Source organism: Xenopus laevis, chromosome 5L (genome assembly GCF_017654675.1).
Source record: "Xenopus laevis strain J_2021 chromosome 5L, Xenopus_laevis_v10.1, whole genome shotgun sequence".
In the NCBI taxonomy this organism is placed as follows: Eukaryota; Metazoa; Chordata; class Amphibia; order Anura; family Pipidae; genus Xenopus; species Xenopus laevis.
The window spans coordinates 160,411,336-160,433,183 of record NC_054379.1 but is presented as its reverse complement, the minus strand read 5'-3'; the positions used below and the strand labels follow the sequence as shown (position 1 = coordinate 160,433,183).

The window sequence follows — 21,848 nt, the reverse complement described above, 5'->3', positions numbered from 1 at the left end:
ATGAATACATTTATAAAGAGGGTTTTTGTTCCTGTCTTATATCCAGAAGAGCATGTAAATAGAAGCCCACATGCAGTATAAGCCCATCTGTAACATTTGAAAACTTCTCTCAATGGACTGAAGTTGTACCATTTTTATTTTAGAAATGGGGACAGAAAGAATAAATGGCGAAATAAGAATGATACTGTCAGGACTTACCCTGGTGGTCTAGTGGACAGCAGGGTCCACCGCCGCTCCTTCGGCGTGGATGCCCGCAGCGCAGCTCCTTCCTGGTGCCGGTTTCTCCTAAGGCGCGCGCCACGCACAATCGTTTCTTAAAGGCGCAAGTGACGCTGGCGTGTGACGGCAGCGCGCAATGGTGCCAAATTCAAATGTATTTAAGGGGAATTTAGGTTTCAGCAAGTTGCCCGTTGTTAGGTTCATATTAGCTTGTTCCTGGGTGCTTATTCCTTGAGATTCCTGGTTGATCTACTGTGTTTGACCCTTGCCTGCCTGATTTACTACACTGATCTCTCTAATCCTGACCTTTGCCTGTCTGTTAACTCCGAACTCTCCAATCTTGATCCTGCCAGTCTGTGACTATTCTGACATCTCCAATCCTGACCTCTGCCTGTCCATTGACCATTCTACGGTATCTCTATCCTGATTTTGGCCTGTCTGATTATTCTACCTGCTTGTGCTAGCCCGGCCTGCCGGTTTCCTGGTGGCTTCCTATCTTCCAGTATCCTTGTAAACAGTCGTGCCCCATTGCCTGCCAGAACTTACGCCTTGCACCTCTCATTAAGTCCAGGTGGCATCTGAGTACGCCGAGGGCTCCTCCTGAGGCCAAAGGCGGTCACTTAACTGGTGAAGTCGAGCCGAGACCAGGGTGCTTGGCTTCTGTTCTGGTGTAGGGTGCCGACCGTGACAGATACAGTTGTGCATGCTCATGGTACTTCATTTGCGTGGTAATTACTAATGAGCAACATTTTTGCCAAGTTTCACTGCAAAAAAAGAAAAAAAATGATGCCCGTAGACTTTAATGGGTGAAAAAAATGGTCACATCTCAAATATAATATTGTCACCCCTAGTCTTTAATGCACTTGGCAAAACGGGTCAGATGTGCCCATCCCTAATGGTGATACATCTCTGCCAATGTGGCCATTTCTGTCTCACACCTAGTCCTAAATCTATTATTTTTGTTATAGGAGGGGAAGGCAAAGGCTAACACTAAAATTCTATTTATTACAGAACATTATTAATATTTTTACTCTGAGCTCTAACAGCTGTACGATTACATTCCCAGCTTCCTAATTCCTGAACATAGTGCTCACTCGCAGACCCTCCTATTTTTCCCAGGTGATAACCTGTACTGTCTTCTTCATCCTGAATGAACATAAATTTTCTGATCTATTTTGTCTCATGGTGCATTCTAGGAATGGAAAACCTTCCCTGTAGCTCACAGTTAGGGGCACATTTACAAAGCTCGAGTGAAGGATTCGAATTAAAAAAACTACGAATTTCGAAGTGTTTTTTGGGCTACTTCGACCATCGAATGGGCTAGTTCGACCTTCGACTACTACTTCGACTTCGAATCGAACGATTCGAACTGAAAATCGTTCGACTATTCGACCATTCGATAATCGAAGTACTGTCTCTTTAAGAAAAACTTCGACCCCCTAGTTCGGCAGCTAAAAGCTACCGAACTCAATGTTAGCCTATGGGGAAGGTCCTCATAGGCTTGCCTGTGCTTTTTTGATCGAAGGATATTCCTTCGATCGTTGTATTAAAATCCTTTGAATCGTTCGATTCGAAGGATTTAATCGTTCGATCGAACGAATAATCCTTCGATCGTTCGATCGTAGGATTAGCGCTAAATCGTTCGACTTCGATATTCGAAGTCGAACGATTTTAGTTCCTAGTCGAATATCGAGGGTTAATTAAGCAAGGGAGGAGTTCCATCATGTTTGGCAGAATAGAGGTAGAGAGAGAGTTATTTGAGTTCCAGGAAATATGTTCCTCTGATTACTACAAAAATACATTTTACAAGAATTAAATCACCTGTTTCCAAAACTATTTTTTAGGGGACCTATATAATCCCTTTGCTGTCTTCTGTTCTGAAAGATAAGACTCAGTTTGAGACACCCGAACAGTTCAACCCAAATCATTTCCTTGATTCAGAAGGGAATTTTCTAAAGAAAGAAGCCTTTATGCCATTTTCAGCAGGTATTGTAAATATTCATATAGCAATGTATAATTATCGGCCTTTGAATGTCCTGCCAATGTAGCATTCAAGCTATACTGCCTTTTCATTGGTTGAACAGGTCGCAGAGGTTGCGCAGGAGAGACATTGGCAAGAATGGAGCTTTTCATATTTTTCACAAGTCTTCTACAGAGATTTTCCTTCCGGCTCCCGCCCGGCGTCACCAACATTGATTTATCTTCAGAAGTGGGATTCACAAACGTGCCGCTGGAATGCATGGTCTGCGCCATTCCACGGGCCTGAAGGAAAGATCAACATTCAATATGTTAAAAGCTGGAGCAATTTAACTTCCGATCTTTTAGAAAATAATGATTATAAATAATTATTCTCATTGTAAGGATGTAGAATAAATGGTGACTTTACACTAAAAACAAAGTAATTATCTAAATAAGCTACATAAGTTCATGGTGATGGATAAACCGTTATATTTTACATGTTAAAAATATTTTTAGTTGCCTTAAGGCAGAGGTTCCCAACCAGTGTGTAACAGTAGCTGGTGGTGTAGAGGGGCAGCAGGGACACCCACCACTCTCCTCTCGGGGTTGCCCGCAGTCGGTTCCCTATGATTTAGAGCACATGTCCTGTTGGTTTTGGCGCGTAATTTTGATTGGCACCTGCTTCTATCATTGCTCTTGGAGCAAAATCAGAATAATTAAAGATGCCTCATCCATTTGTTCACTGCTTAACTTAGGTCTAGTGTAGAGGTCTAGTGTGCTTCTATTCTCTGTTTCTTGACTTTTGCCTGTCCTTGCCTGAACTGACCTTTGCCTGATCCTGACTGCACTGACTGGTTGGTTTGGACCACAGCCTTTTTTTAACTACGCTTCGCTCGTTCCGTTACTCCAGTCCCACATTTCGATTCAGTTGCCTGCCAAGAACTTTAACCTTGAAGGTTACTGGTTAAATGAAGGAATGTTGGCCTGGAACATAGTATTTGTACCTGGATAGAGAACTGGCTAAAATATAGACTACAAAGAGTGGTGGTAAATGGAACATTTTCTAATTGGACCAGTGTTGTCAGTGGAGTACCGCAGGGCTCTGTACTAGGTCCCTTGCTTTTCAACTTGTTTATTAATGACCTGGAGGTGGCCATTGAAAGTACTGTTTCTATTTTTGCAGATGATACTAAATTGTGCAGAACTATAGGTTCCATGCAGGATGCTGCCACTTTGCAAAGTGATCTGTCTAAACTGGAAAACTGGGCAGCAAACTGGAAAATGAGGTTCAATGTTGATAAATGCAGGTTATGCACTTTGGCAAAAATAATATAAATGCAAGTTATACACTAAATGGCAATGTGTTGGGAGTTTCCTTAAATGAGAAGGATCTTGGGGTCTTTGTAGATAACAAGTTGTCTAATTCTGGGCAGTCTCATTCTGTGGCTACTAAAGCAAATAAAGTTCTTTCTTGTATAAAAAAGGGCATTAACTCAAGGGATGAAAACATAATTATGTCTCTTTATAGGTCCCTGGTGAGGCCTCATCTGGAGTATGGGGGCAGTTTTGGACTCTAGTCCTTAAGAGGGATATAAATGAGCTGGAGAGAGTGCAGAGACTAAGTGCAACTAAATTGGTTAGAGGGAGGGAAGAGTTAAATTATGAGGGGAGACTGTCAAGGTTGGGGTTGTTTTCTCTGGAAAAAATGCGCTTGTGAGGGGACATGATTAGACTTTACAAGTACATTAGAGGACATTATAGACAAATAGCAGGGGACCTTTTTACCCATAAAGTGGATCACCGTACCAGAGGCCTCCCCTTTAGACAAGAAGAAAAGAAGTTTCATTTGAAGCAACGTAGGGGGTTCTTCACAGTCAGGACAGTGAGGTTGGGGAATGCACTGCCGGGTGATGTTGTGATGCTGATTCAGTTAATGACTATAAGAGGGACTTGGATGATTTTTTGGACAGACGTAATATCAAAGGCTATTGTGATACTAAACTCTATAGTTAGTATAGATATGGGTATATAGAATTTAATTAAAAGTAGGAGGGGTGTGTGTATGGATGCTGGGTTTTCATTTGGAGGGGTTGAACTTTTTTCAACCCAATTTAACTATGTAACCTCTTGGATGTTGCTCAGGTAACAAAAGTTGGGGACCCCAGTCTTAAGGCATGGTTTTCCATTTCTCAAGCAATACTTTCAATATATGCATGTATTTGAGTTTTTATCAGTTTTATTTCAAGTTACATTTTGTAAATTTATTATAAAAATTGTTTGTTTTTCAAATAAATTACTAAACGTGTTCCACTTCTGTTTATGTTCCCATGCTGGAGGCATCCATGGCCTTCACAGAACAGCATTGTGTACAGACAGATACTGTAGATTTGTCTAGAAATTCCAAGCATAAGGGACACCATACATACACACACACACACACACACACACACACGCGCGCTACAGTTTGGGAGTTGATGATCATCTGAAATGTCAATGTTATGAATAATTTATGTTAAAATAAACAAGGCAAAGACCAATTCACTTACAAGACAAGTGAATCCACTGCAACTGAAACTATAAACAGAAAACAAGAACCCATACAAGAAAGTCTTCAACAAGTTTAGACAACTGGCAAACTTATTAAGACATGTTCCAGACAGAATTTCCATAGACTTTGGCCTGTGCTCTACACATATAGTTAGCAATTACATTTAATTAATTCAGGGATTAGCACTAGGAAAGGTTACATTTTTACACTTTACACAGAAGTGTTTATGACTGTATATATATATACTGTATATGGCAGTTGGTCTTTTGTTGCGATGGCTTTGCCTCCTTAAAATGTCATTATTATCCACCTATGATTGTTGATCTCTTGCAGCTGATTTCTTGCACAGCTAAAGGGCTCACCCCTTGCACAGCTCTTGTGTATATTGGGAAAGGAACCAGGAAAGAAAGGTGGTCGCCAATCCAACTCTGAGCTCCAAAACTGGCCAAAAATAGAAAATAAGCTGCATTCCTTTCCCTAAATTATATACAGTTCTTTATTTGTTTATTGACAAAAAAAGCCTGACCCGTTTTTGGGTGCAACTGAGCAGCCCAGGCTGGATCATGTAGGTAAATGATAGTGGTGTATTGATTAAATAGGACATCATGTTTATTCTGTTGTTCTCTGTTGGGCAATAGTGTCATGTGCCCAGTAGTGATGGGCGAATTTGCGCCGTTTCGCTTCGGCGAAAAGAATCGCGAAACGGCGCCTTTTTTTTGACGCCGGCGTCCATTTTTTGGATAAAAATTTTTGATTCCGGCGAATTTTTGCCGCGAATTTTCGCGGGCGTCTCGCGAATTTATTCGCGGGTGTTTCGCAAATTTATTCGCTGGCGGCGAATTGCACAAATTCGCCCATCACTAGTGCCCAGTGTGAATGGGACAAAATCCAGATGTCAGTGCAAACACTAAGGGGCTGATTCACTAAGGGTCGAATATCGAGGGTTAACCCTCGATATTCGACTAGGAATTAAAATCCTTCGACTTCGAATATCGAAGTCGAAGGATTTAGCACAAATACTGCGATCGTACAATCGAAGGATTATTCCTTCGATCGAACGATTAAATCCTTCGAATCGAACGATTCGAAGGATTTTAATTAAACGATCGAAGGAATATCCTTCGATCAAAAAAACTTAGGAAAGCCTATGGGGACCTTCCCCATAGGCTAACATTGACTTCGGTAGCTTTTAGATGCCAAAGTAGGGGGATGAAGTTTTTTTTAAAGAGACAGTACTTCGACTATCGAATGGTCGAATAGTCGAACGATTTTTAGTTCGAATTCTTCGATTCGTAGTTGTAGTCGAAGGTCGAAGTAGCCCATTCGATGGTCGAAGTAGCCCAAAAAATACTTCGAAATTCGAAGTTTTTTTACTTCGAATCCTTCACTCGAATTTAGTGAATCGGCCCCTAAAAGAAGGAAGGGGACATTTAGGGGACAATGAAGGCATAGTGCAAAAAAGGGCATTACTGGGATTACTGACAACGTATCCATGCTGCCCTCAGTACATTGTGTTGAATTAAAAATATTGTGTGTGGTGAGTATAGAGCTCCTTTGCACCCTGCCCATGATCTGATGAAGTTAAGGGATGGGAGGGTGGATGCCTTAGTGCTCCCCCTAGTACCTGTTCTTGCACTCTTCACTCAGCCCTGCTGTTCATTAATGGCATCTGTTATTAAAGGGGTGGTTCACCTTTAAATGAACTTTTAGGATGTTCTAGAATGGCTAATTCTAAGCAACTTTTCAACTGGCCTTCATTTTCTCTATTTTCTAGTTTTTGAATTATTTGCCGCCTTCTTCTTCTGACTCTTTTCAGTTTTCAAATGAGGATCACTGACCCCATCTAAAAAAACAAATGCTCCATAAGGGTAGGGACACACTGGGCGATTTGGGGAGATTTAGTCGCCTGGCGACTAATCGCCGCGACTTTCCACGACCAATCTTCCCCGAATGCCTCCCCTCGCTCTGCGCCTGGCTAAAATGAAAAATCGCCTGCGCTACTCACACGCGGCGATTCGTTTTCCGAAGTCGCCCGAAGTTTCCTCGTGAGGCAACTTCGGGCGATTTCGGAAAACGAATCGCCGTGTGTGATTAGCGCCGGCGACTTTTCATTTTATCCAGGCGCAGAGTGAGGGGAGGCATTCGGGGAGAAAAGTCGCTGCGATTAGTCGCCAGGCGACTAAATCTCCCCAAATCGCCCAGTGTGTCCCTACCCTAAAGCTACAAATGTATTGTTATTGCTATCTTTCTGTGCAGGCCTCTCCTATTCATATTCCAACTTTTTGTTCAAATCTATACGTGGTTGTTAGGGTCATTTGGACCCTAGCCAACAGATTCCCAAAATTATAAACTGGAGAGCTGCTAAATAACTATAAAAAACACAAATAACAAGAAATTAAAGCCAAATACAAATTGTATTAGAATGTCATTCTATACATCCTACTTAAAGTTAAATTAAATGTGAACAGCCCCTTTATACCTCTTACTAATCGGTTATCCGGAAACCCGTTGTCCAGAAAGCTCTGAATTACAGAATAGCAATTTCCCGTAGACTCGATTATAATGAAATAATACAATTTTTTTAAAAATGATTTCCTTTTTCTCTGTAATAATAAAACAGTAGCTTGTACTTGATCCCAAAAAAGATATAATTAATCCTTATTGGAGGAAAAAACAGCTTTTGGGGTTATTTAATGTTTACATCATTTTTTAGTAGACTTAAGGTATAAAGATCCAAGTTACGAAAAGATCCATTATCCTGAAACCCCCAGGTCCCGAGCATTCTGGATAATAGGTCCCATACCTGTATTACTGTGCCACTGAATCCTGACCTAAATAAGTTATTGCTTTTTCTTATTGTTTTTGAGATATTAAGAATTCATTTAATTTAATTGTTTATTATGTGTTGACGCATTCTGAAATCAACCAATGTAATCAGATAAAATCTGTCAATGACTCACAGCATTATTGTGTTGGTTGCGGCTAGACAAAATAATGTTAGGTTGAGGAATTCACAAATGCACTGGCAAATATATGCATGACTATCAGAAAAAAAGCTACTTGTGAAACGGATCTATTACAACTTAAAAAAATAAAAGATTGGGGTTCCTTATAAATTAAGATGTCTCCTAACCAATATCTTGGTCTTTTCTAATTATATGCCAGTCCTTTTTTTGGAGATCTGGTTACCTGAACCTGAACAGAGAGAAGTTCGTTATTTTTTCTGTATTTCTATTTACTCCCTATTTTATACAGTCTGTATGTACCAACTGTTTCCACACTAGCTTTCTAAATGAATAAATCATTATTCTTCTAATCTTAAAATCACTTGCTAAGGCTTGAGACTTCAGATTCTGGAGTGGGTGGATGATCTAATTTTTTTAAAAACAAATTGAAATCGTTTTTACCTGAAAGGGGAGTCCTTTATTCTGTGCTTCATGAAAGATTTTTCTTTAACATTTTTACTGGATTACTAACAAGTTTTAGGTGTGAGGCAGAATCATAACAGCGAGATGCAGCTGAGAGGTTAAATCAGCGATCCCCAACCAGTAGCTCGTGAGTAACATGTTGCTCTCCAACCCTTTGGATGTTGCTCCCAGTGGCCTCAAAGCAGGGGCTTCTTTTTGGATTCCAGGCTTGAAAACAAGTTTTAATTGCATAAAAACTAAGTATAGTGCCAGTATAAAAACTAAATAAAGTGCCAGTCCACATTGGGGCTACCAAATAGCCAATCATAGCACTTATTTGGCACCCAAATTGACTTTTTTCATGCTTGTGTTGCTCCCCAACTCCTTTTACATTTGAATGTGGCTCAACGGGTAAAAAAGGTTGGGGACCCCTGGGTTAAATGAAGCCTTAGGTTTTGGGTTAAAAGATTTTAGATGTTATCTTCCCACTGTACATTCTTATCCCCAGGGAAGTGGTTTTTTTCAGAAGCTTGCACACATATCAATATATATATATGAAGAACTGGAAGAAAAAATTGGAAAAGAATGAAATAAACTTAGGTTCCAGAGGGAACCCTGGGTGCATTTATCATTTAAGAGTAATCAATGTTGAAGCAGGAATCCACACGTCACAAGTATTATAATTAGTGATGGGCGAATTTGCACCGTTTTGCTTCGCCGAAAAAACTGCAAAAAATTCGCGAAACGGCGCCGGCGTCTCGTTTTTTTGCCGCAAATTTTCCCGGGCGTTTCTCGAATTTATTCACTGGCGGCGAATCGCGCAAATTCGCCGTGAATTCGTGCCTGGCGAATAAATTCGCCCATCACTAATTATAGTGCAAAACAGCAAAATTTTTATATGGAGAGTGACGCTTCAACCTCAAGGAAAGACTTTTGTTCCTGCTTCAACTTTGATTACTCTTAAATGATAAATGCACCCAGGGTTCCCTCTGGAACCTAAGTTTATTTTATTATTTTCCAATTTTTTCTTCCAGTTCTTCATACCCCCTTTCTATTGCCCATGGTCACCTCCTGGTTCTTGTGCCTGACATTTTGTAAATTTCCCTGGACCTTTCCTTTTTTTAAAAAATATTTTTTTGGTGTTCACATGCCCCATGGTGCCTCAAATGGGGTTCTTTTAATGAAAAAGAAATATGCTTTATATACAAAGGACACCTAAGTCTTTACATTAAGAATAATTATAGCCAGTCAGATCAGTTGACATGTACAGGCTCTTTGGTGTGCTGTAGTAACTGGTCTATAGGAAGGTGTAGAAATGTAAAGCAATATCTGGTCATACAGGTTTTACACCTCCCTACCCCAATGCTCCCTCCCAAAACTTGCATTCAACAACACAAATCTGAGCCTGGGGCATTGTACACACTACTCACTAGAACATGAAACCATAGCATTACAATTAGCAGGGGTTATGATAATCCACAAACTATGTTGAAAGCAAAATCAGTTTGGAAGCTGGCACAATGAACTACAGGTATGGGATCCATTCTGTGGAAACTCGTTATCCAGAAAGCTCCGAATTACAGGAAAGCCATCTCCCATAAACTTTGTTTTATCCAATATCCATTATTTATCCAATAATCCAAGTGTACAGGTATGGAACCTGTTATCCAGAATGCTTGGGACCTGGGGTTTTCCGGATAACGGGTCTTTCCGTAATTTGGATCTTCATACCTACTAGAAAAGCATGTGAACATTAAATAAACCCAATAGGCTGGTTCTGCTTCCAGTTGGGGATTAATTATATCTTATTTGGGATCAAGTACAAGCTACTGTTTTATTACTACAGAGAAAAAGGAAATCATTGATTAAAATTTGGATTATTTCTTTATAATGTGGTCTATGGGAGACGGCCTTTCCGTAATTTGGAACTTTCTGGATAACGGGTTTCCGGATAACGGATCCAATACCTGAAGTACTTGATCCCAACTAAGATCTAACTAATCTTTATTGAAGGCAAAACCAGCCGATTGGGTTTAATGTTTCAGTTATTTTCTAGGAGATTCAAGATATATATAGTTCCAAATCATGGAAAGATTTCTTATCTGGAAGCCCCCAGGTCCAAAGCATTCTGGATAACAGATCCCGTAAATGTATTAGACTCACAGGCAGAGGTGGAAAAACTAAATGCAGAAGTTTGAGACCTGGAGGAATACTCTGGGGTGCAGCAATTTCAGAAAAGAGACAAAACATAAACAGAATAGGTAGAATGAACCCATGAATAACCTACTACTTTAATACAGAGCATATTGTACTTAGTAACAGACAAAGCCCATGGGTTTCCAAATCCCCTCAGTTTCAGTCCCATGTGACATGATCATGAGAATCCACTTTTTATATATGAAGGAGATGCTAATGACTGCATTATCCTCCCTGAGCATCTAACATCGAAAGAACCCAAAGAGGGACTACAATAGACTGACAAATACAAATGACTGAGCACCAAAAATCTAATATTGAAAGAACCCAAAGGGGGACTACAATAGACTGACAAATACAAATGACTGAGCACCAAAAATCTAATATTGAAAGAACCCAAAGGGGGACTACAATAGACTGACAAATACAAATGACTGAGCACCAAAAATCTAATATTGAAAGAACCCAAAGGGAGACTACAATAGACTGACAAATACCAATAGACACCACTAATGAAGTGTTGGGAAAGGGGTTAGGGGTTTGATATTGGCTCTACCAACCAGACAACCTTCATAAATCTGTCTAGCCTGTAAAGCCAATCATCATTAAGACAAAGGTTACCCCAGACATGGATATATCACCTTGATATCATCTTTTATGGATATTGAGACTTCTTTCTTCCAGTAACTAGTAATAGGAGGAATATTTGAATTGCTATTAAATGAAAGGAATAACTGGATCATCTGGTTTTATGAAGCTATCCAAAATGGCTGAAAGGGAGGTAGGTGATTTTTTTGACAGGGTGTACAGCCAATTTGGAAAAACCGCACACCTCACAAACCCCAGCAGAGTTTCCTGGTGCTCAGTGATGGGGGAATCGGCAACCACCCAGCCAAGATACGTGGAAGGATCACCGGCACACAGGAGTTAGTTGAGCAGGGCAAGCCCTTGCAATTTTATTAAATGCAGTGCAACGTTTCGGGGCATGCTTGACAAAGGGGCGTGCCCCGAAACGTTGCACTGCATTTAATAAAATTGCAAGGGCTTGCCCTGCTCAACTAACTAACTAACTCCTGTGTGCCGGTGATCCTTCCATGTACAGCAATACTTCTCAGAGGCCCTAAAAGCCCTACAGGTGATCCATGCAGGCTACCTATCTGTACTGGTTGAGCTCTCAAACAAGCCAAGGCTGCCCAATATGTCCACTTATATTCCATAGTATTAGAGCCCCTAGTCATCATAATCAGAGTACACAATGGCATCCAGGGAATTCAATGGAGGCCAACAACAAAAAACATACAAACTAAAGGCAGTATCTCACATGAAAAGGACAAAAAGACAGTGGTACCGCAGTGCTTCATGGTGACAGAGCTCCTCCCTCCTGACGCATTTGGTGCCATCGGGCGCTTCATTAGGGGAAGTAGAGACCAAGAACGTAAAACCGTGTTTGCTGAAGGAATTATGATACCCTAATGCACAAGGCTAAAGTTTGAGCTTGTCAATAGCAGCAATGATCCAGGACTTCAAACTTGTCACAGGGGGTCACCATCTTGGAAAGTGTCTGTGACACTCACATGCTCAGTGGGCTCTGATTGGCTGTTGAGAAGCTAAGCTTAGGGCTCGTCACTAATTATCCAGCAGAAAATGAGGTTGGTCTGTAATAAAAGCTGATGCTACAGGTTTGCTGATTATTAAATTCTGATGCTAATTGCACTGGTTTCTGTGCTGCCATGTAGTAATTATGTGTATTAATTACTAATCAGCCTTATATTGTGACATTTCTATTCTATGTGTACTGTATATTGTGAGTGGGTCCCTAAGCTCAGTAAGTGACAGCAGCACAGAGCATGTGCAGTGAATCAGCAGAAAAGAAGATGGGGAGCTACTGGGGCATCTTTGGAGACACAGATCTTTACTGCTAAACAGGTGTGGTTGCCTTGGGCTGGTACAGAAGCACAAAACATCATGTACAACTAGCATTGCCACCTCACCCCTTTAAAACTGAACATATATAAAATCCACAGCCTGCCTGGCTAATTAGCAATTCATTTAGATGCATGGTGCATGGCTACATATAAATCAGTTCAGTCTGCAGCATGCATCTAAATGAATTGCTAATTAGCCAGGCTGACTGTGGATTTCATACGTGCTTAAAGGGCAACCCTACGTACAACATTTCTAGATACTTCTTTAGTTAGACTTTATTTACTGTATGTTTTAGGCCAAAGACACACGGTGCTACTTGCCTGTGATTTGTTGCAGCTGCAAATTGACAATACTGTGAATTGTCTCTGCTAAAAGACTTAATAAGTAATCATTCAAATATCCATTCAAAGGCATTTTTGAGCAACTATGTGATTTGAGTGTTTTTTTTGTTTTTTTTTTACACCTTATGCAGAGACTTGGAGGGGTTTAGTTCAATGGTTGTCTATGGTAATTACAGCTGAGCTTTCAGTTATACTAAATTAACCCTGCACAGCTCCCTTTTCTTCAAATTCAGCTTTTTTAAGTTCAATTATTTTTTTTTTCTTTTGATCAAATGAGGGATATTAAATGTCTAAGCCAGCGGCCAACAACCTTATTTATCTGTGAGCCACATTCAAATGTACCCGACAGTGAAGGCTTAGTTCTACTCCATACTGTATCTTGATATTATTATAATCTGATGGTGACCTCTGTCTGGTTATCTGGTTACTCTAGAGCAGGGGTCCCCAACCTTTTATACCCATCACATTCAAATGTAAAAATAATTGAGGAGCAACACAAGCATAAGTACCTGGGGGTGCCAAGTAAGGGCTGTGATTGGCTATTGGTAGCCCCTATGTGGACTGGAAGCCTACAGGAGGCTCTGCTGGGCAGAACATCTTGGGGCAAATTCACTAACCTCCGAAAATTTGCCAGCAACGGCTTTGCTCACATCACAACACTTCACAAGGCGAAGATTCGCTCCGACACCGCTAATTCACTAAAATCCAAAGTTGCGCCCAGGGCAGGGCCAAACGCTGGCAAAGTTGCGCTAGCGTTACTGCAGCAAGCAAAGCGAATTTGAACTAGCGTTGCCTTATTTGCATATGGCGGGAAGTTAAATTTCAATGGACGTATACAAGCTACACAAGCCCAGGGAACCTTAATAAAATAACTCTGGCGCAAGAGGTAACGTTCAGTAAAATCCACATCTTATTGCATTTGCGTAGTTACGTTCATTCGAAAATTTGCCACTGCCAGGCATTAGGGAGCGAAGTACCGCTAGAGTCTCCTTCACTAGTGAAGTTACGCGGCGACCGTTAGTAAATTGGCGAAGTAACTAAAATGACGTTAAGACTGGCGAATTTTAGCTAGTGTAAAGCTGGCCATAGACGCAAAGATCTGATCGTACAAATCGAGGATTCGTACGATTTTCGGAACGTGTGTGGAGAGTCCCGACATTTTTCGTCCAGGGGAGATCGGTCGTTTGGTCGATCGGACAGGTTAGAAAATTTCTGTCGGCTGCCGATAATATCTCTGCATGTATTGCCGATCGTACGATTTTCAGTGGGAGACTGTCACTAGCTTTGGTTGGACATAGATATCGTACGATTGCTGTCAGGGGCAGAACATTGCTGATCTGTTCTTTAACTAATCTGACTGGTAAGACTTTGATCTGAATGGTTAGTGGCGGGTCGGGAGATGGGAAAGTCCGATCTTAAGATGATTCGTACGATCGGATCTTTGCATCCAGTGTCGGACTGGACTGGTGGGCCCCGACCCTAGTGGGCCCCCGCCGGGCCAGTCCCCCTCTCCCCAACAGTTTTTAAAAAAATAATTAAAAAAATTTCAGCGCATCGCAGCGCCGTTTGCACATGCGCACTGAGCGCCGTTTCCGTTTGCGCATGTGCCGCCTGGGCAATTATGCGGAGTGGCGATTCGCCTAACAAGTAGGTAGCGGGGGCCAGAGGGGGGCCCTGGACACCAGTCCCGGTGGGCCCCGGGTCCCCCAGTCCGACCCTGTTTGCATCTATGGCCAGCTTTAGTTACTTTTAGTAAGTTTGCCCCCTAGTATTTATGAAACCAAAACTTGCCTCAAAACCAGGAATTCACAAAGAAGCCCATGTTGCCCATGAACCGCGGTTTGGGGATCACTGGCACCAGTTAAAACCAGAGAAGCATAAAACTCCATATATGTTGAGGGCAGGCAGAGAGAAACAAGCTTGTTGTGAGTAATGAGATCTGCCCAACCCCAGTAACAAACCCTCCCATACTGGAGCAGTATATCTGCATTCCTTTGCCTTACAGGACTGGAATACTGGGAGTTTATGGACAACCAGGCTGCACTCAGTTACATTAGCATTCGTTATTCTTGTTTTTGTGTTTATCAGTGTTTATATTCAATGTGAAATGTGCAAATACAGGTTAATGCTTATCTAGTTAGTAACATGACCTGTGCCTCTTGGCCATTCAACCCCATCTATAAATCTGCAGCCGTTTTTTTCAGAAGTCTTTTCAATATAAAAGCAGTCAGTCCACGGTGGGCGGGGCTAACTCCTACTTAAAGCAATAGGGAGGGCAGATCTGGGCTCTTTGCCTCTAAGGTGGGAGATCACCTGCACTGGGAACTTGTTTAAGAAGACAAGAGATCGGAGGAGAAACCAGCAGCTTTCTGTCTCTGCGCCTCTCACCAATGTAAGAGAAAACACATTGCACATTCACTTCTGTGGTTTTGTATAGGATTTGTACACAGTTTTAATGAAAGAAAGTGTTCCTGGTGTACTGATATCTCTGCAGCCCTGGGCTATGTCTATAGTCCCATTAACAGGCTGAGACTAACAATTTACAGGTATGGGGGTTTTGTGGATAACGGATCTTTCTGTAATTTGGATCTTCACACCTTTAAGTCTACTAGAAAATCATGTAAACATTAAATAAACCCAATGGGCTGGTTTTGCTTCCAGTTAATTAATTATTATCTTAGTTGAGATCAAGTACAAAGTACTGTTTTATTGTTACAGAGAAAAAAGAAAAAAACATTTGGATTATGTGGATTAAATGGAGTCTGTGGGAGACGGCTTTTCTTTTATTCTGAGCTTTCTGGGTAATGTTTTTCCGGATAACGAATCCCATACCTTTACTAAATTCTGATGGACAGCAGAGATTTCAGGGCACTGGGATTTATACAAATTTAAGTACATGTGCCCAAATTCTGCCAGTTCTTCTGTTCTTATACTGTAGTTACCATAACTCCCCTTTAAAACCATATTAAATCTATAATTTGCAATTAAAGAATAATGAAAGCCAAACATTAATCATAAGACCCCTGCTCAGGCCCCAGCTTCCCTGCAGCACCAGAGACCCTCCCCAGATAAGCCTTTATTCCCTTGTACCTGTGCTGAAACACAGAGTTGCATATTGGGGTTGGTAGAACTCTTATAAGGGATAATGTACCCCCTATTGTAAATGATAAGGATATTAGAAGTCACTAATGGGTTCTGTGACCATATAAAGGCACAAGGCTGCAGGCTGAGTTATACAGGGAACTCTGAGTATCACTCATGTATTATAAGGGATAATGTACCCCCTACTGTAAATGATAAGGATATTAGAAGTCACTGAGGGGTTGTTCTGTGACCATATAAAGGCACAAGGCTGCAGGCTGAGTTATACAGGGAACTCTGAGTATCACTCATGTATTATAAGGGATAATGTACCCCCTACTGTAAATGATAAGGATATTAGAAGTCACTGAGGGGTTGTTCTGTGACCATATAAAGGCACAAGGCTGCAGGCTGAGTTATACAGGGAACTCTGAGTATCACTCATGTATTATAAGGGATAATGTACCCCCTACTGTAAATGATAAGGATATTAGAAGTCACTGAGGGGTTGTTTTTTGACCATATAAAGGCACAAGGCTGCAGGCTGAGTTATACAGGGAACTCAGAGTATCACTCATGTATTATAAGGGATAATGTACCCCCTACTGTAAATGATAAGGATATTAGAAGTCACTGAGGGGTTCTGTGACCATATAAAGGCACAAGGTTGCAGGCTGAGTTATACAGGGAACTCTGAGTATCACTCATGTATTATAAGGGATAATGTACCTCCTACTGTAAATGATAAGGATATTAGAAGTCACTGAGGGGTTGTTTTTTGACCATATAAAGGCACAAGGCTGCAGGCTGAGTTATACAGGGAACTCAGAGTATCACTCATGTATTATAAGGGATAATGTACCCCCTACTGTAAATGATAAGGATATTAGAAGTCACTGAGGGGTTCTGTGACCATATAAAGGCACAAGGCTGCAGGCTGAGTTATACAGGGAACTCTGAGTATCACTCATGTATTATAAGGGATAATGTACCCCCTACTGTAAATGATAAGGATATTAGAAGTCACTGAGGGGTTCTGTGACCATATAAAGGACTGGCTGAGTTATACAGCTGCCTCAGACCACATATTTTGAGGCTTGATTTGTGACTGCGATTTGATTTGTGATTTTTGAGCTCAGACATGTGATTTATATGCAGCGGCAACTTTTCTGCAGATCATAAATAGAGATAAAAATTAAAAGACGAGGGAGATAAAGCCACTGTCACATACCTGTATAGTCGTCAGACAGAGAATGTTTTTAATCAACTCTGAATTTAAAACATTTAGGCAGAGTTTTTAAACCCACATAAATGGTGCATCACAAACAAGTCCAACCTGCACAACAGCCAGGAATATAATTCTGTACTTCTTATTCTGCTCCTTTCTTCTCTTTTTCCAATTGCTGCACATCTGCACACCTTGCAGTCACCCCCGGGGCTCTGGATTCAGCCACATTCAGAGTAAATCCGAATTCCTTTGCAGAAGCAGCTCAGCCCCATTACAATTCAAACCTCTGAGTATCCTGATGCCAGAATGTAAAGATCCACAGTGCCCAAAAGATACCATTACTTCTCATTGTGACGCTACAGAGAGAGAGAGAGAGGAAATAGGTGTTGTTTGTAGAGGAATTTCCATGCTTAACATGCTGGGGTGTCACTGCTAACTTTGTGCCCTACTGTGGGTGCCAGTTTGGGACCTGCTGGGACTTGATGGGTCTGGAACTTGCAGAGGAGTGTGAAGGAATTTATAGGAACAAGTCTAGTCTTATGAAAAGTGTTTCTGCACTGGGGCAAGCAAAAAAAAAAAATCTGATTTATTAATTCCAATCTCACAAATATGATTTTTAATCTGATAATTCAGATTTTTAGTCTCATAATTCTGACTTTAAAATGTCAAAATTATGACTTTTAATGTATTGTTATACAAATGTATTGTTATTGCTACTTTTTATTACTCGTCTTTCTATTCAGGCCTCTCTTATACATATTCCAGTCTCTAATTCAAATCCGTGAATTGTTGCTAGGGTAATTTGGACCCCAGCAACCAGATGGCTGAAATTGCAAACTGGAGAGCTACTGAATAAAAAGCTAAATAAGTCAAAAACCACATATAATATCAGAATATCACTCTCTACATCATACTACGTTAAATCAAAGGTGAACAACCCCTTTGATAAAAGATAATACGTCAAATAATGCTTTATTTAAAAAAAACAGGACTTATGGCTCATTTAATTTAAGTTGAAATAAAGGTGTATATTTTTATTTTAAAATATGTTTATGCATTTCCTCCAAAGTTACAGCTTTAATAACATCAGTGGCTTAACTTGGGTATGTTGGGCCCCCCACAAAATAATCGAACAGGCTTGAACATTCCCCCTCCCCAAGACTCCTCCCAGCCCGCCTGTGCCCCACCTCCCCTCCCTCACCATATGCCGCTATTTTAAATGTACGACAGCAGTATGGGAGGGGCGGGACTATGACGTTGAAGACCCCCTGGTACTGGCTCCCTGTTACCCTGATCTCCCCACAACTGTGAATTCTGCTGTATCAGTGGTTCCACCACTGGGTAACATCTTCTTATCTTCTTATTGCAGATTTAGCCGTGACCATGTTCCTTGGGGATCCAGTTACGGTTCTTCTGACAGTTGTCCTGTGCCTCATTTTGGCAAATCTACTGTATGGACGGAAAAGGAACAATTTCAAAAATTTCCCCCCTGGACCGAAGCCTTTACCAGTCATTGGGAATATCAACATTATTAATCTGAAGAGACCCTATTTAACATACTTAGAGGTAATATTTTGTATATCAGGTAAATACTAGTTTTTGTTGGGTCAAATGAAGTTACATAATAAAAGACAGTGGGGCTCATTTAAAAACACTGGGTGTAACTGCAGATAGTCAGTAATCCACAACAACCAATCAGTCGCTAGCTTTTTTTTTCAGCCAGCTGCAGGTTAAAGGAGAAGGAAACCCCCTGGGCGCAAAACCCCTCGCCCCTCTCCTGTGTTGCCCCCCCCCTCCCTCCTCCCCCCTGGCCTACCTGTCCCCCCGGGCAAAAGGACCTGCGCAGAGGGGTGAGTAACAAGTCAAGGGCATTTGCCCAGGGGGACAGGTAGGAGGTAGGAGGGAGGGGGGGCAACACAGGGGAGGGGGGAGGGGTTTTGCGCCCAGGGTTTCCTTCTCCTTTAAACAATGGAAGCACATATTTAAATGGTAGCTATGGGTTACTGCCTAGGTGCAAATTGGCTGAGTGTTATTCTAAATGAGAAACAAAGAAAAGGGGCACAAATGAGCCAAAATCTGGAAAACTCACCAGGTAGACAAAGTGGTCCAGGTGCACCAGCCCCAGACCCGCAGCATAAGGAACATCAAATCGCAAAAAACAACAGCAGAATAGGCACAGGCACTCTATTTCAAGTTTACATAAAAATAGTCAACATCTCTATTCTTCCAACGCATTTCATGCCTAAAAGTCACTTAATCACATTCATGCTTAATCAACCCATGATTAAGGGTGTTATTTATCAAAATTTTAGAGTTTTTTAATACCTCAAATAAACTCACAATGTGAAGAAAAAACTTGAATGGAAAAAACTCAAATCAGTAAGTTTGGGGTTAACGACCTGAAAACTGGAATCAGGGAAAAAACCCTCAGAAAAAACTAAAACATCATGAAGGCGATTAAAATCTTCTAATGGTTCAATGGACCTCTGCCACTGACTCCTCCATGACCTCAACAGGTTTTAGATGGTGTATTCTTGTATTTGAACTATTTCCAGGATCTGTGCATAATAAATCTTGAAAAATGTTAGTTTTTTTTAAAAAAAAAAAAAATTGAGATTTTAATCATGAAAAATAGATTTTTGACTTGAAAACTTGAAAATGTCATGGAAAACTCAACTCGAACCTTAATAAATCTGCCCCTAAGTGTTCTAAGACACTAAACTAATAGGACAAATAGAGATGGTGACTATTTTATGTAAAACTACTTCAAATAAAAAACATTTTTTTCATTTTTACTTTGTGACCCTTTGTGGAATCCGTGGAGTGCCTAAGCTTATGTTGCTGTTTCCGCTTTCAAAGGACTAAACTTTACCAGTGCGGTAAAGCTGCCCATACACCGGCACGTTTAGACTGCTGATCCAGCCCTTTCATATTGAGTTGTTTGCTTATTTGCCCATGTATGGGCCTTTCCCGACTTCCTTCCCAGCAGATATTTGACCAAAAAATGTCTATAGGGCTGGTTTAAAAATTCTGTAAGGGTAAGTACTGCATTGGTCTACTCTCAATGGCCTGAATTGGCTCATGAGATGATCTGATCATTGGCCTGAGGGCCAAACAATTGGATGAGCCCCATATGGCCCAGGACATAGGTGTCCATATTGGGCAAAAATTGACTTGTTTGGTGACCTTGCCAAACAAGCAGATATTTAGGTGTATGTCCATCTTTACCTGTAGCAACCAATCACATAATTTCTTTAGGTAATCTGAGTGCTAATTGGGTTTCTTTTGGAAAGTACACTGGTAAATTATAGCACCCGTGGTAGTAAATTAACCATGTTAACCAAAGTAATGGGCATATCCCAAAGATTTCTTTCTTTGTAGAAGCAATCGGTAGCTCAGTTTCTGATATCTGAGCTTATTAATTACCCCTCTGTGCTCAGGGAGTTCTCCAAGGCCTCATTTGCACCAACAGTTGAGTACATGGTTTGAATGCACCTGTCTGGCTCTGGCTGGTCCTCTTCCAATAGTATTTCTGGTATGTCAACTATGAACGAAGTTAAAAAAGTTCGAATTTCGAAGTAATTTTTTGGGTACTTTCGACTATCGAATAGGATACTAAGACTTCAAATTTACTACGACTTTGATTCGAAGTAAAAATTTTTTGACTATTCGACCATTCGATAATCGAAGTACTGTCTCTTTAAAAAAAACTTTCACTTCATACTTCGCCAAATGAAAGCTACCGAAGTGCAATGTTAGCCTATGGGGACCTTCCACGGCACTTTTCTACGTTTTTTTGATCGAATAGAAATCCTTTGATCGATCGCTAAAAATATTTTGAATCGTTCGATTCGAACTACTTAATCGAATGATCGAACGATTTCTATTCGATCGTTCGAATACACTAAAAATCCTTTGACTTCAATATTCAAAGTCGAAGGATTTCAATTCTAGGGTCGAATTTCGAAGTTTTTTTAACTTCAAAATTCGACCCTTAGTAAATCTGCCCCTTATTGTATTATTAAGAAGTACCTGAAAACACAAACAAAAAACAGATATTACGTTGCTAAATTTCTGTCTATTAACAACATATTGGAAGATAATATAAAAGTGAAAGTAAATAAGAAGGTACATTTTACACTATACACCTGAATATTTACCTGCATTTTGACACAGAGTGGTTGATACGTATCAGCAATTTCAATCTATATCCGTCTGGACCACATAGTAACTTAGAGGGGCTTATTTACTAACATAGATCATAAATTGCAAATGTAAAGTTGTCAGGAAACACATGTTTGAACAGTCTAGTGGATGTTATAAAATGCATTTTGCATTGGTTGCTAGGGGTAGCTGCACATGTGCAATTTAGCACTTATGTATGTAAATCAGTCCAAAGATTTCAGTTTTAATTTTCGGTTGACTTCCAAACATCTTTAGAAGAGTAAAATCTGCCTGTTAGTGTCTGAAAAGAGCACTAAATCCTGAGTAATAAGTAGGCCCCTTCCAGAGCCCTCCTGTTCTTTCAAACCATGCCACTGTGGACCTCCTAAACATTGTCGCAACAAGGCTGGAGGGTGCCATCTTGCATTTTAGGTCCTCTTCTCTGCAATCCAGAAAGAGACATCTTGTTTTTTCCAAACCATGCCACTGTGGACCTACTAAACATTGTCGCAGCAAGGCAGTGTCTCTGCAATCTTCAACACTTCAACATCTTCAACACTGAGAAGAGCCCTCTTGTTCTTCCAAACCATGCCACTGTGGACCTCCTAAAGATGGTTGCATCAAGGCTGAAGGGTGCCATCTTGCATTTCAGGTCCTCTTATCTGCAATCTCAAACACTGAGCATGAACTTTTAAAACCAGGTCTTGATTGGTTTCAACTGCATATGCTCTTGTCTCATTTGTCCCATGAGGCAACACTAGTATACTTCACCTTTTTGT

General features: G+C 40.8%; 2 protein-coding genes and 1 long non-coding RNA gene across 3 annotated transcripts in view; 2 read left to right on the top strand and 1 right to left on the bottom strand.

Moving 5' to 3' along the window:
- The window catches only part of MGC107969.L (MGC107969 protein L homeolog), a 14,151-nt gene extending 11,382 nt beyond the window's left edge, over nt 1–2,769 (top strand). Inside the window, exons 8-9 of the mRNA XM_018264092.2 lie at nt 2,064–2,205; nt 2,304–2,769. Coding sequence (XP_018119581.1) covers nt 2,064–2,205; nt 2,304–2,485 — 324 coding nt within the window. The 3' untranslated portion in view covers nt 2,486–2,769. The remainder of the gene's footprint in view (nt 1–2,063; nt 2,206–2,303) is intronic.
- Nucleotides 2,164–17,300, bottom strand: LOC121393858. The gene is made up of 2 exons (XR_005961417.1): nt 17,014–17,300; nt 2,164–2,481 (listed from the first exon to the last, which is right to left on the bottom strand). It is a non-coding gene; the product is annotated as an uncharacterized LOC121393858 (long non-coding RNA).
- XB5952314.L (uncharacterized XB5952314 L homeolog) overlaps nt 14,957–21,848 on the top strand; it is a 21,129-nt gene continuing 14,237 nt past the window's right edge. The window contains 2 exon segments of the mRNA NM_001089779.1: nt 14,957–14,988; nt 18,275–18,471. Coding sequence (NP_001083248.1) covers nt 18,289–18,471 — 183 coding nt within the window. The 5' untranslated portion in view covers nt 14,957–14,988; nt 18,275–18,288.